Source organism: Anabas testudineus, chromosome 6 (assembly GCF_900324465.2).
Source record: "Anabas testudineus chromosome 6, fAnaTes1.2, whole genome shotgun sequence".
NCBI classification, from domain to species: domain Eukaryota; kingdom Metazoa; phylum Chordata; class Actinopteri; order Anabantiformes; family Anabantidae; genus Anabas; species Anabas testudineus.
The window spans coordinates 22151877-22166425 of NC_046615.1; the positions used below are offsets into that span (position 1 = coordinate 22151877).

Here is a 14549-nt window from a genome sequence, read left to right on the forward strand (position 1 = left end):
AAAAGCTTGCATGGATGTAGGTTGTAGATCTGTTTGTATTAAAGGAGACGGAGACGGTGGTACTGTGCAGCATATATTTCTACAGTTTTATAGAACATATCAAAAAATCTAAATGATGAAAGTGCACTTTACATAACAAGACGAGAAGTGTTTTGAAATCGATATTTATTGATTACATATTGTTTTCACATTTTTTTGTCATTGTTTAAATTCATCATAATGATGTTTCATGACATTTAAACCACAGATGTCTGTCAGGTCCCAGAACCTTCAGTGTAGCTACTTTGAGCAGTACAGCAGGTTGATGCGGTCGATGTCGTTCTGGCTCATCTGTGTGGCCGTGCCAAAGACAGTGTTGCTGTTGGGAATAGCCACCATGGTGGGGCTGACGTTGTCCTTGGAGAAAGCCAGTCTGCAGGGAACAGACCGAGACAGTGATTTTAACTTGTACTTGAGGTCAACTGGTGATCGTATATAGAAGACAGAGCTGATCAAAATACCAAACACTACTAGAGTCCAGCTATGGAGCTGGTGGGTTTCATAGATGTACTGACCTGCCGTAGTGCATGACAGAGTTGTAGTCATAAGGAGTTCCCAGATTCAGAGTGTTGATCTTGTTAAAGTTGTATTCTTCACCTGCAGTTGAGAAAAGAAAATTACCACATTAGAGTATTGTGATCAAAATAGATTCACATTGTCACAAGTAGATAAGAAATCTGTAGATCTTAAAAAGAAAATAAGTCAAATTCTGTCTCAACCTAAAAATACACCAATAAAATCAACTGAATTGAGGAGCAGTCATCGCAGCATCCTACCAGGGATGACATTCTGCAGCAGGATCTTGATGTGCTGGTCCCTGTCGGAGCGGCACTGCTCATGGTTGAAGCCCAGGGCGTGGATCAGCTCATGTTGGACTGTTCCAAAATAAATGCAGCCCTCACTTTTCAGAGACACCGTCTGTACATTTCCCTGACGACCCACATATGAGTAGCATCTGTACAGATGTAGGAGAACACAGGAAGTCCCAAATCAGACTGAGAACGCTTCATTCTTCAACAGCATCACTGAACTAAACACAGAACTCGATCTAAAGAGAACTGAGTGGAAACAACAGCAGAACCTGAACCAATGGAGCAAAGTTCAGCTTTGGCTCTGTAAGTTCCTGCAGTGGAAAAGCTGCAGAACAGGACTTAGAGTTGTCAGTGATACAGGAGAATAAATGTCTGTGTTACAAACCCATCCAGAGACTGTATGTTGACGTAGTCTGTCTGGGTGGTGCGGGGGAAGAATCGAATACAGGTGGAGGCAGAGAAGGAGTTGATGGCTGTTGTAATGACACTGAGCTGCTGAGAAGCTGAAGGTGGAAACACAAAGAGGAAAATCACATTAACGTCAAATGAAAACTGTAAGAACAAAGATTTTAATTTTATTTCTGTTTAAAAACCTTTGATAAATAATCATGTGTTAGTCTGAATCTACTAAGTTGTTTAAATCGTGGCTTTGTTGGAGACGACTATGATGAAGTGATCTGCACTTGGTGCAGAGTCATGAAGCTTCTTACTGTAGCTGTTAGAGATCACATAGGGAATGTAAACTTTGCCATCAGAGGATTTAGGCCACTTGCATCCAGTCTGGACACAGGGGTCAGCGTTCCTGTTGATGGGCACAGCGATGTCACCTTGTATCTGGAAACCATCTTGGTAAAGACCTGCAGAGAGTTTGTGGAAACAGCAGAGACATCAAAGATAATCAGAAGTTACAATATAGGTACAACTTAAAGTATTAGAGCTGAAGTGTTACATGTTCTATAAATTAATTTGAAGAAGTCACTGTATTTGTTTATTTCTCTAAATAAATGTGATGTCTGAATGTGTCTCACTGATATTTCTGTTGGCTTTCTCCAGCTGCTCTGCCACCGTCAGGATTCCTTCATCTTCTATGTTGTCGTCTCCACTTTCTCTCCTCACAACCTGCACACAGAAAAGTCCCAGAGTTTCTGTTTGTCATCGACACAGATACTGAGAATATCAAAAAGGAAAGGTCAGAACTTTAAACCTGGACACATGAAGAGCTGAGTGAAGACCTCAGCTGTGAGACTCACCGTGGCCTCAGTCCAGGCTGAGACTGCAAACAGGACCAGGAGACCCAGGATGCACTTGATCGCTGCCATGTTACTGAACAACTATCAGACTGAAACAGAACACAGGTCAGAACCATGCAGCAGCATTACTGTAGTTTGAGGAGCATTAGGAGCAGCAGCACTACTCACTTACCTTTAGCTCTTCACTTCAGGTAGGAGAGGAGGAACTGTGATGCTCTGTGAAGGATCTGCTCATCCTCTTTTATAGCAGAGCCTGCAGAGGTCCACCTGTTAGCAGAACATACAGAGGATTAGCTCAGTAACACTGGAGCAAACCATGATGTTTACTTCCTTATTGTCAGCTCTCTGTCCCCACTGTCCACCCTCAACTCATACATGCTCGTACTAATCCAGGAAAACAAGGGAGGTGGTAAAATGTAGTATTTGAAGTGTTGAGTGTTTCTACTGAGAGATTTTACTGGTTTGAGACAAAATATTCAGACTATTGGAAAATTAGATTCACTACATTAGGGGATGATTTTGAAAATGTTTCATTGGTTAAAATTCACAGACATATTTTCAAATCAAATATATATAATTATAATCATATATATTATAATTATAATTATATTATATAATAATTAATATTATTAAAAAGTTATTTTTGTTTTATTTTCTTTTGTTACAATTATTGTCACTGTTAATAATTTAGTATGTTTTGCTGACTATACTGTTGTACTTTTACTTTTTAACAATTAACTCTGATAATACTACTTTTACACTAGTAAGGGTTGGTAAAACTTCCTTCACCACTGACAGTGTGATTATTCATATTAACAACAAAATCACAAGAAACAGAAACAATAAAACTGAATTAACAAAGGTTTTAAATTAAGAATTGTTTTACTTTCTCTTCTTTAGGGTCTATTGACCATCCACAACTGATGATGCTGCATTTGTCTTTCCTTTACCTGCAAATACTTCTGCTGTTACTGCCACAGTGTAAGTATCGACTTTATCATGACAACAAACAAGTCACAAACAAAAAATCTGCATAAAAAAAAAACGTCATCATAATGAATCCATGCTGAGAGGAAATCTTGTTTGAATTCAGTTTTGTACTTTGTCTTTTACTAATTATTAGTGAGATTAGTACGAGCATGTATGAGTTGAGGGTGGACAGTGGGGACAGAGAGCTGACAATAAGGAAGTAAACATCATGGTTTGCTCCAGTGTTACTGAGCTAATCCTCTGTATATTCTGCTAACAGGTCGACCTCAGCAGGCTCTGCTATAAAAGAGGATGAGCAGATCCTTCACAGAGCATCACAGTTCCTCCTCTTCTACCTGAAGTGAAGAGCTAAAGGTAAGTGAGTAGTGCTGCTGCTCCTAATGCTCCTCAAACTACAGTAATGCTGCTGCATGGTTCTGACCTGTGTTCTGTTTCAGACTGATAGTTGTTCAGTAACATGGCAGCGATCAAGTGCATCCTGGGTCTCCTGGTCCTGTTTGCAGTCTCAGCCTGGACTGAGGCCATGGTGAGTCTCACAGCTGAGGTCTTCACTCAGGTCTTCATGTGTCCAGGTTTAAAGTTCTGACCTTTCCTTTTTGATATTCTCAGTATCTGTGTCGATGACAAACAGAAACTCTGGGACTTTTCTGTGTGCAGGTTGTGAGGAGAGAAAGTGGAGACGACGACATAGAAGATGAAGGAATCCTGACGGTGGCAGAGCAGCTGGAGAAAGCCAACAGAAATATCAGTGAGACACATTCAGACATCACATTTATTTAGAGGAATAAACAAATACAGTGACTTCTTCAAATTAATTTATAGAACATGTAACACTTCAGCTCTAATACTTTAAGTTGTACCTATAATTGTAACTTCTGATTATCTTTGGTGTCTCTGCTGTTTCCACAAACTCTCTGCAGGTCTTTACCAAAATGGTTTCCAGATACAAGGTGACATCGCTGTGCCCATCAACAGGAACGCTGACCCCTGTGTCCAGACTGGATGCAAGTGGCCTAAATCCTGTGATGGCAAAGTTTACATTCCCTATGTGATCGCTAACAGCTACAGTAAGAACCTTCATGACTCTGCACCAAGTGCAGATCACTTCACCATAGTCGTCTCCAATAAAGAACAAAATCTGCGTTCTTATAGTTTTTATTTGACATTTATGTGATTTTCCTCTTTGTGTTTCCACCTTCAGCTTCTCAGCAGCTCAGAGTCATTACAACAGCCATCAACTCCTTCTCTGCCTCCACCTGTATTCGCTTCATCCCCCGCACCACCCAGACAGACTACATCAACATAAAGTCTCTGGATGGGTTTGTAACACAGACATTTATTCTCCTGTATCATTGACAACTCTAAGTCCTGTTCTGCAGCTTTTCCACTGCAGGAACTTACAGAGCCAAAGCTGAACTTTGCTCCATTGGTTCAGGTTCTGCTGTTGTTTCCACTCAGTTCTCTTCAGATCCAAGTTCAGTGTTTAGTTCAGTGATGCTGTAGAAGAATGAAACGTTCTCAGTGTGATGTGGGACTTCCTGTGTTCTCCTACATCTGTGCAGATGCTACTCATATGTGGGTCGTCAGGGAAATGTACAGACGGTGTCTCTGAAAAGTGAGGGCTGCATTTATTTTGGAACGGTCCAACATGAGCTGATCCACGCCCTGGGCTTCAACCATGAGCAGTGCCGCTCCGACAGGGACCAGCACATCAAGATCCTGCTGCAGAATGTCATCCCTGGTAGGATGCTGTGATCCCTGCTCCTCAATTCAGTTGATTTTATTGGTGTATTTTGAGTTTGTCTATTTTTGTTATAATACCGTGATGTAGTAGTTTTTCCTCTACTGCAGGTATGGCATACAACTTTAACAAGATCAACACTCTGAATCTGGGAACTCCTTATGACTACAACTCTGTCATGCACTACGGCAGGTCAGTACATCTATGAAACCCACCAGCTCCATAGCTGGACTCTAGCAGTGTTTGGTATTTTCATCAGCTCGGTCTTCTATATACGATCACTAGTTGAACTAAAGTACAAGTTAAAATCACTGACTCGGTCTGTTCCCTGCAGACTGGCTTTCTCCAAGGACAACGTCAGCCCCACCATGGTGGCTATTCCTGACAGCAATGCTGTATTTGGCACGGCCACACAAATGAGCCAGAACGACATCGACCGCATCAACCTGCTGTACTGCTAAAAGTAACTACACTGAAGGTTCTGGGACCTGACAGACATCTGTGGTTTAAACATCATGAAACATCATTATGATGACTTTAAAATATGTAGATAATTTATATTCTTTTCAGTAAAAACAGTCTCATGACAGAAAACTTTAAGTAATTAGGTTCCAGTTTAATTTAATCAATAAATATCGATTTTAAACACACCTGTTGTCTTGTTGTCAGCTTTCATCCTTTTTATTTTCCGATATGTTTTATGAACCTATAGAAAAATATGCTGCACAGTACCACAGACCTGGTGTGACAGCAGCTGGTGAGTGTAGTGGTAACAACACCACCTCCCATGTGGAAGACTGGGGTTCAAATCCCAGCTGTGGCCTAACTCCAGTAGGGGTCCTTAGGCAAGACCTCCGCACCCTGCCTACCCTTGTAACTTGTAATGACTTGTAAGTCGCTTTGAATAAAAGCGTCTGCTAAATGACTAAATGTAAATGTGTGATGTAACAAAATGATTTATTAACTAACAATCACAGCACATAACTGTGAAAATATCCAAAGAAAAGCTTGTATGGACTTAAATTCAGATTTACTTGATAAAACCTGTTGAGTAGCTTCACACTGGTCAACAAGGTTATCCAAGAAGAAGTTAGTATTTTCACACTCAACAGAGCATCAACACAGGAAGGTCAATTCTCAGTCCTAGAAACAGGTGAGAACAAAGTACTAGTCAAAACAGAAAAGCATAGGACAGAGATTATACAGTGCCTATAAAAACAATTCAACCCCTTGGGTGTTTTATCCTTTTATTGACATTAAATCAATCATGGTCAATAAAAAAAAAAAAAAAAATCAGAAAAATACCTCATTGTCAAAGTGAAAACAGGTTTCTACAAAGTAATGTCAATAAAATTAAAATATATAACGTGAAATCCATGTTTGCATTAATATTCACCCCTTTTAAAATGGCTAAACTAATCCAACAGAGGTCCAGATGTCTGGTACTAGTAGCCCCACAATTAGTGAAATGGGGATCACCTGAATGCAGTTAATGCGTCTCAAGTGATTGCAGTATAACGAAACTTGTGTCTGGATGGGCCAGTCTCTGGTTAATCAGTATTCCTGGTTACCATTACACCATGAAGACAAAAGAACACTCTGTTGGACTGTGGCTCAATCTACTTTTACAGCAAAAACCTTCTATGTGACAGCCAAGTCCTGTGTGCTGGTTTATGAAGGAATAGGAGAAGAAGTTTCGGTCTCAAGTTATGTTTATTTTATCAATTAATAAAGTAAATGAGTATTAGAAATGAATAAATGAATAAAGCATACAGAGCTCTGGGTCTTGATCTTCCTATCCCTGACAAACAACAAGGTGTGTATCAGTTCACGAAGTCTGACTCTCTATCTGTCCCTGACCCAGTCTTTTTCTACACAACAATACAATCATTTGCATAAACATTTGCACGTTCTCCATCCTGATTGGTCCACACGTCTGACTCCCTCAACTTTCTCGTCCACCTCAGCGCTATCTGACTCCTTCACCTTCACCATCCTCCGTCATTGGTCCAACTGTTGCTCTCCCCTCTGTTGTTATCAGATTCCTTGTAGCTGTAGCTTTTCATCCTCAGTTCTCGTTCCCAGTGATAAATCCTGGGCTCTGAAATCATAATAAAAAAGACACCTTGTGCCTCGGCCCCCCTCCATACCAAGTCACTCCCTTGCCTTGCAGCTTAATTGCAAACAGCTTTCTCATAACATTTATCATATTGTTATCAGTGATTTTCCGCATGGCGATCTTCTCTGGCCAACTCATTTGATGTGATCTAAGTGTTTCTCCATTCCCTTACAGCATTTTAATGGTCAACGGTAAATTGCACCGTTGCATACATTTCATGTTCCTTGAGGTGGTCTACATTCTTTCCATTTCGCTATGGGTTTAATGGTTAATTGTAAATGGCGCCTGTGCATACAATCCTTGTCCCTTGATGGTTATTGTATATAACATTGTGCATTCCACTCTGGCCTCTAGGGTTAATAGTAAATAACACTTGTGCATATAACCCTTGTCTTATACGATCAGAGTGCCTACACCATTCTGGTCTTTATGAAACATGCTATTCAACTATTAATATCATATGAGTACACTTTAAAGTATCAACTACTACTGCTGCTAAATGAGTACAAGCTAAAACATTGGCTAAGCATCACATCATATCATATATTTACAAGTCCCAGCAACTCAAAGAACAGGTCATTGAAAAGCATTAGTCAGGGGATGGATACAAAAAAAAAAAATCTCCAAGACACTGAACGTCCCATGGAGTGAAATCTATAATCAAGAAATGATAGGAATATAAAACTTGTAACTCTGCCTAGAACAGGCCGTCCACACAAACTGAGTGACTGTGCAAGAAGGAGACTCGTGAGAAAGGCCACTAACGCAACGATGACTACTCTGAGGGAGTTACAAGCTTTAGCAACTGAGATAGGTGAGACTGTACATACAACAACCGTTGCCTGGGTTCTTTACCAGTCAAAGCTTTAGGGGAAAGTCACTGTTGAATAAAATTCATGTTAAAATCACAAATTGAGTTGTAGACATGTGAAAGACTCCATGGTCCAGCGGAAGAGGATTCTCTTGTCTGATGAGACCAAAATGGTGCTTTTTGTCCATCAGACAAGATGCTATGTTTGGCACACACCAAACACGGTGGTGGGAGCATTATGTTGTGGGGATGCTTCTCAGCCGTTGGCCCTGGAAGTCTTGCTGAAATAGTGGGTAAGATGATTACAGCAAAATATAGGACAATCCTGGAGCCCTGGCATCATCAAAGATTGTAGCAACGAGTGAAAAATTAAAGAAGGCAGTGAACGCAATGGGCAGCAAAGACAAAGCACAATGACCACATGGCAGTTGAAACAGCAAAGAACAAAAGTGAAGACTGACAGCAGCAAAACAATCCAGCAGGAAGTGAAGGGTGAGGTTAGCTTAAAAAGTGTAGGCTGAGGAAATCAATGGGCTCCAGGTGAGAGTAGGTGGGTCTACTGAAAGGAGAGAATACAGAACAAAGACAAGGAAGGAGAAGGTGAGAGAGCGAGTGTCAGAGCTGGAACAGGTGAATGGAAACAGCTGAGTGCATGGTGAGCAGAGAAATGATGACAGGAGACAGTATTACTACAACCATAAGTGACAAGGTGACACAAAATAAAGCAGTAAAACAGGAAGCAAGAACAAAAGAAAATGGAACCTAATCGACAGCTTCAGTAGATTTAACAGTATTTCCAACAATGAAAAAAAAAAAAAAAAAAAAACACACAACAGCAGAAGTAAACATAAGAGGGTTGGAGCTTTGGACCTGATTTAGCAGCTACAGGAAGCCGGTGCACAGATCTGAAAAGTGGTGACTTGTAACCCAGTCCATAAGACACTTTAGTAGTTAAGACGAGATATGACCAGAGCCTGCACAATGATTTGTGTTGCATAGTCTGAAAGGTAGGGTCTGATTCTTGATTTTGAATTCAGTACATCTGCATGCCCTCTAGACTAAGGAGATGTGGTCGGTAAAGCTCAGTTGATCATCAATGATCACCCCCTGGTTTCTTGCATACTAAGTGGGGACAATCATTGAAGACCCGACTGTTGATTCCGTCACAAATTAAAGGGAAAGGGACGAGGCAGGGATGAATAGAAACAGGATTTATTTTAGAAAAGTACACAAAAAGGGGAACTAAGGGGGGTGTCCCTACAAAAACAGGCAAAAACATGAAGACAAAGTAACAACATAAAACTACCAACATGGCGGGCACAAGAAACCAAAGAACAAAAGAAAACCACCAGAGTTCAGAGGGGCAAAGTTCAGAGGATCACACAGGTTGGGGAACAACAACGATCTGACAGCAGGGAAGGACTGAGGAGAGTTTTTGTAGGGACAGGGGAACACAGGTGAAGCTAATGTGCAATTAATTACTGGGACACAGGGAGAGAAGTGGCTGGTGGTCGGAGACCAGAGGGAGAGAGGAGGAAAACCCACAGTTGACACAGGCTGAAACGGTGACAGATGCTGATCTTGTGTTGAACTAAATATCTTGCTAGAAACACAAGTTCTTTGGAGTTGAATATGCCTCTCTCTTATCCAAGCAGAGATGCCTAATGACAAAGTGAGACCAGAGTCATCTGGTGAAAAAGAGCAAAAGGTGTGTGTCTTTAGCATAGCAATGATAGTGATGACAAGCCATGCTACTGGATAATGAAACCTAGGGATGTCGTATAGATGGAAAAAAAGCAGAGAAACAACAACTGAGCCCTGCGGCACACCAAGGGACAGTCAGTGAGAGTTACACGAAAGACTTAAGCCAGGTCAGAACAGTGATGCCCAAATCAGAGACTGCAAACAGCAGGATCTGGTGGTTCACAGTGTCACTTTTCAGCTCCTCCTGTCTGTCTGTCCCTCATTTCCTAGGTTGGTCCGTTTCCTGGTTGTTCTCCTCTCTGCCACATGACCTGCTGATTGCAGATTGACTACACCTGGTTTTCCAGGTTTCCAGATAGTCTCACATCAATCTGAGAGCAACACTATCCCGCTCTAACTTTGGACTGCCTCCTTATGACGGGCTCTGCCTGCCCTGGACCCTGCTTTTGCCCGGTACCGTGAGTTTCATCCCTCCTGATCTAGTCTCTCCCTCGTCTTCTCCCTGCTCGCAGTACTGGACCTGTATTCCCTCTGACCTGTCTCTTCCTGATTCCTCTTACCAGACGTGTACTCCCTCCAACCAATCTTTACATGATCCTCCGGTGTTGTCAGGTTAATCCCTCCTGATCTGTTCTCTCCCTCGTTATCTCAGTATCTGACCTGTCCCTGCTACTATTCCCCTCTCTATTCCCCTGTTCTTTCTCAGTGTTGGATCTCCCTGTGAATGAACCAGTTTGGGATGGGACTTGTTTATATGCCCAGCTACCTGGAGGATTATGCCTACCTCATCTGGCCCTCTGATCGAGCCAGATACCTGTGGCCATTCCATCAGAGGCGTCATCCCTCCAGGCCCCGGCTTCATCTTAAGCCCCGGCAGTGGCTCCTGCTCCGGTCATGGCGAATGCCACTCCTGATCCTGCTACACCTGTTCCTGTTACAGCCTGTCTGTGGTAGGATGACATTGTAGCGGCCACTCGCCTTCTCCTGTTTCCTTGGACAGTCCTAAAACTAGCGATCGTGGTCTGACTTCTGCTCCTCTGCATTTGCCGACTCTTCAGTCACCAACTCTCCAGCCGGCTCTCCAGTCATTGGTTCTTCTGTAAGCTCTCCAGTCACCATCCCTCCAGCCGGCTCTGCAGCTGGCTCTCTATTCATCGTCTTTCCAGCCGGCTCTCCAGTCACCAATCCTCCAGCTAGCTCTCCAGTTGCCACCGCCGAGCTTATCTCTTCTGGTCTACTTCCTCTTCCGATTCCTTAACACTACGACGCATCTGGCTTCTGGCTCATCTCACAGTTTGTCCTGGTCTGCTACTCAATGTGCTACTATCACTCCGACCATCATTCTCCTCTCCTAGGTCACCTCACCTACTCGACGCCCTCTCCCTCCTGCTGGAGCCCAGCGGAAAGCATTCTCATCATTACTTGCATCTTTATTGGTAATAAAAACCTTTAAATCTATTCTTGTCTCTGTCTGTCTCTGGCAGTGGAGTCTTTCCTCAGACTCGTGACACACAGTGTCAAAGGCTGCAGTTTAAACAGTGAAGCCTTCTCCTCCTCCATAGACCACCAATCACACAGGGTAAACTAGATTCTCTACACATAGCTCCACACATTTACATTTAGTTGTTTGGCAGACGCTTTTATCCAAAGTGACTTATAAGTGAGGTACAATGCAAGCAAAATATCTGGAACACTGAGATAAACTTTAAAGTCAAATGCTCTAGGAAAAACGATTAATTGCAAGATTCATTTATTCTTTTTTTTTTTTAAGATTTAATTGATTTAATTGTTTTTTTTTTTTTTTTTTTTTTGGCTGTGCTTTTGTCATAAATCTAACCATGAAATCTAACTGTGATTAGCAATTATCAATAAAATAATGAAGTAACAAACAAATGGAGATGATCAAAATTTATTGATTCAAATTAAACAAAAACAATAACTCATGCTTCTTTGGTGGGACTGTTTTTACTCAACAGGATAATTAATAATCTCCATAGTTTAAATTCATCATAATGAAGTTTCATGATGTTTAAACCACAGATGTCTGTCAGGTCCCAGAACCTTCAGTGTAGCTACTTTGAGCAGTACAGCAGGTTGATGCGGTCGATGTCGTTCTGGCTCATCTGTGTGGCCGTGCCAAAGACAGTGTTGCTGTTGGGAATAGCCACCATGGTGGGGCTGACGTTGTCCTTGGAGAAAGCCAGTCTGCAGGGAACAGACCGAGACAGTGATTTTAAATTGTACTTGAGGTCAACTGGTGATCGTATATAGAAGACAGAGCTGCAGAAAGTACCAAACACTATCTGCTCCTGTTTGAGAAGCACCTGCTGAAAACTAGAGTCCAGCTATGGAGCTGGTGGGTTTCATAGATGTACTGACCTGCCGTAGTGCATGACAGAGTTGTAGTCATAAGGAGTTCCCAGATTCAGAGTGTTGATCTTGTCAAAGTTGTATTCTTCACCTGTAGTAGAGGAAAAATATATCGCGTTAGGAGTCATCAAAATGGATTCACAGTGTCACAAGTAGATAAAAATTCAGTTGATTATAAGAAACAATTAAGTCAAATTCTGTCTCAATTAAAAAATACACCAATGAAATCAACTGAAGTGAGGAGACGTGATCGCAGCATCCTACCAGGGATGACGTTCTGCAGCAGGATCTTGATGTGCTGGTCCCTGTCGGAGCGGCACTGCTCATGGTTGAAGCCCAGGGCGTGGATCAGCTCATGTTGGACCGTTCCAAAATAAATGCAGCCCTCACTTTTCAGAGACACCGTCTGTACATTTCCCTGACGACCCACATATGAGTAGCATCTGCACAGATGTAGGAGAACACAGGAAGTCCCACATCACACTGAGAACGCTTCATTCTTCAACAGCATCACTGAACTAAACACAGAACTCGATCTAAAGAGAACTGAGTGGAAACAACAGCAGAACCTGAACCAATGGAGCAAAGTTCAGCTTTGGCTCTGTGAGTTCCTGCAGTGGAAAAGCTGCAGAACAGGACTTAGAGTTGTCAGTGATACAGGAGAATAAATGTCTGTGTTACAAACCCATCCAGAGACTTTATGTTGACGTAGTCTGTCTGGGTGGTGCGGGGGAAGAATCGAATACAGGTGGAGGCAGAGAAGGAGTTGATGGCTGTTGTAATGACACTGAGCTGCTGAGAAGCTGAAGGTGGAAACACAAAGAGGAAAATCACATTAACGTCAAATGAAAACTGTAAGAACAAAGATTTTAATTTTCTTTCTGTTTAAAAACCTTTGATAAATAATCATGTGTTAGTCTGAATCTACTAAGTTGTTTAAATCGTGGCTTTGTTGGAGACGACTATGATGAAGTGATCTGCACTTGGTGCAGAGTCATGAAGGTTCTTACTGTAGCTGTTAGAGATCACATAGGGAATGTAAACTTTGCCATCAGAGGATTTAGGCCACTTGCATCCAGTCTGGACACAGGGGTCAGCGTTCCTGTTGATGGGCACAGCGATGTCACCTTGTATCTGGAAACCATCTTGGTAAAGACCTGCAGAGAGTTTGTGGAAACAGCAGAGACACCAAAGATAATCAGAAGTTCCAACATGCGTTTTCTACACAAACACTGGTTCTGTATGGAAATGATTAGTGAAGCTAACAACAACCCAGTGACTCAATTTGAACAAGTCTCTGTATTTGTTTATTTCTCTAAATAAATGTGATGTCTGAATGTGTCTCACTGATATTTCTGTTGACTTTCTCCAGCTGCTCTGCCACCGTCAGGATTCCTTCATCTTCTATGTCGTCGTCTCCACTTTCTCTCCTCACAACCTGCACACAGAAAAGTCCCAGAGTTTCTGTTTGTCATCGACACAGATACTGAGAATATCAAAAAGGAAAGGTCAGAACTTTAAACCTGGACACATGAAGAGCTGAGTGAGGACCTCAGCTGTGAGACTCACCATGGCCTCAGTCCAGGCTGAGACTGCAAACAGGACCAGGAGACCCAGGATGCACTTGATCGCTGCCATGTTACTGAACAACTATCAGTCTGAAACAGAACACAGGTCAGAACCATGCAGCAGCATTACTGTAGTTTGAGGAGCATTAGGAGCAGCAGCACTACTCACTTACCTTTAGCTCTTCACTTCAGGTAGGAGAGGAGGAACTGTGATGCTCTGTGAAGGATCTGCTCATCCTCTTTTATAGCAGAGCCTGCAGAGGTCCACCTGTTAGCAGAATATACAGAGGATTAGCTCAGTAACACTGGAGCAAACCATGATGTTTACTTCCTTATTGTCAGCTCTCTGTCCCCACTGTCCACCCTCAACTCATACATGCTCGTACTAATCCAGGAAAACAAGGGAGGTGGTAAAATGTAGTATTTGAAGTGTTTGGTGTTTCTACTGAGAGATCTAACTGCTTTGAGATGAAATATTCAGACTATTGGAAAATTAGATTCACTACATTAGGGGATGATTTTGAAAATGTTTCATTGGTTAAAATTCACAGACATATTTTCAAATCAAATATATATAATTATAATCATATATATTATAATTATAATTATATTATATAATAATTAATATTATTAAAAAGTTATTTTTGTTTTATTTTCTTTTGTTACAATTATTGTCACTGTTAATAATTTAGTATGTTTTGCTGACTATACTGTTGTACTTTTACTTTTTAACAATTAACTCTGATAATACAACTTTTACACTAGTAAGGGATGGTAAAACTTCCTTCACCACTGACAGTGTGATTATTCATATTAACAACAAAATCACAAGAAATAGAAACAATAAATCTGAATTAACAAAGGTTTTAAATTAAGAATTGTTTTACTTTCTCTTCTTTAGGGTCTATTGACCATCCACAACTGATGATGCTGCATTTGTCTTTCCTTTACCTGCAAATACTTCTGCTGTTACTGCCACAGTGTAAGTATTGACTTTATCATGACAACAAACAAGTCACAAACAAAAAATCTGCATAAAAAAAAAACGTCATCATAATGAATCCATGCTGAGAGGAAATCTTGTTTGAATTCAGTTTTGTACTTTGTCTTTTACTAATTATTAGTGAGATTAGTACGAGCATGTA

The 14549-nt window shown here is 41.4% G+C and overlaps 3 protein-coding genes across 3 annotated transcripts; 1 reads left to right on the plus strand and 2 right to left on the minus strand.

Annotated features, from left to right (window-relative positions):
* Positions 1-279: 279 nt before the first annotated feature.
* LOC113165734 (high choriolytic enzyme 1-like) lies at positions 280-2170 on the minus strand. The gene is made up of 7 exons (XM_026365436.1): positions 2102-2170; positions 1855-1970; positions 1562-1686; positions 1237-1354; positions 816-994; positions 555-636; positions 280-412 (listed from the first exon to the last, which is right to left on the minus strand). Exons 1-7 carry the CDS (start codon positions 2168-2170, stop codon positions 280-282), a joined length of 822 nt encoding a protein of 273 aa, XP_026221221.1.
* Positions 2171-3548: 1378 nt separating this feature from the next.
* Positions 3549-5293, plus strand: LOC113165735 (high choriolytic enzyme 1-like). Its single transcript, XM_026365437.1, has 7 exons — positions 3549-3617; positions 3749-3864; positions 4034-4158; positions 4293-4410; positions 4654-4832; positions 4943-5024; positions 5167-5293. Exons 1-7 carry the CDS (start codon positions 3549-3551, stop codon positions 5291-5293), a joined length of 816 nt encoding a protein of 271 aa, XP_026221222.1.
* A 6245-nt stretch (positions 5294-11538) lies between these two features.
* LOC113165736 (high choriolytic enzyme 1-like) lies at positions 11539-13474 on the minus strand. Its single transcript, XM_026365438.1, has 6 exons — positions 13360-13474; positions 12847-12993; positions 12522-12639; positions 12101-12279; positions 11846-11927; positions 11539-11671 (listed from the first exon to the last, which is right to left on the minus strand). Exons 1-6 carry the CDS (start codon positions 13472-13474, stop codon positions 11539-11541), a joined length of 774 nt encoding a protein of 257 aa, XP_026221223.1.
* Between the last annotated feature and the right edge of the window lie 1075 nt (positions 13475-14549).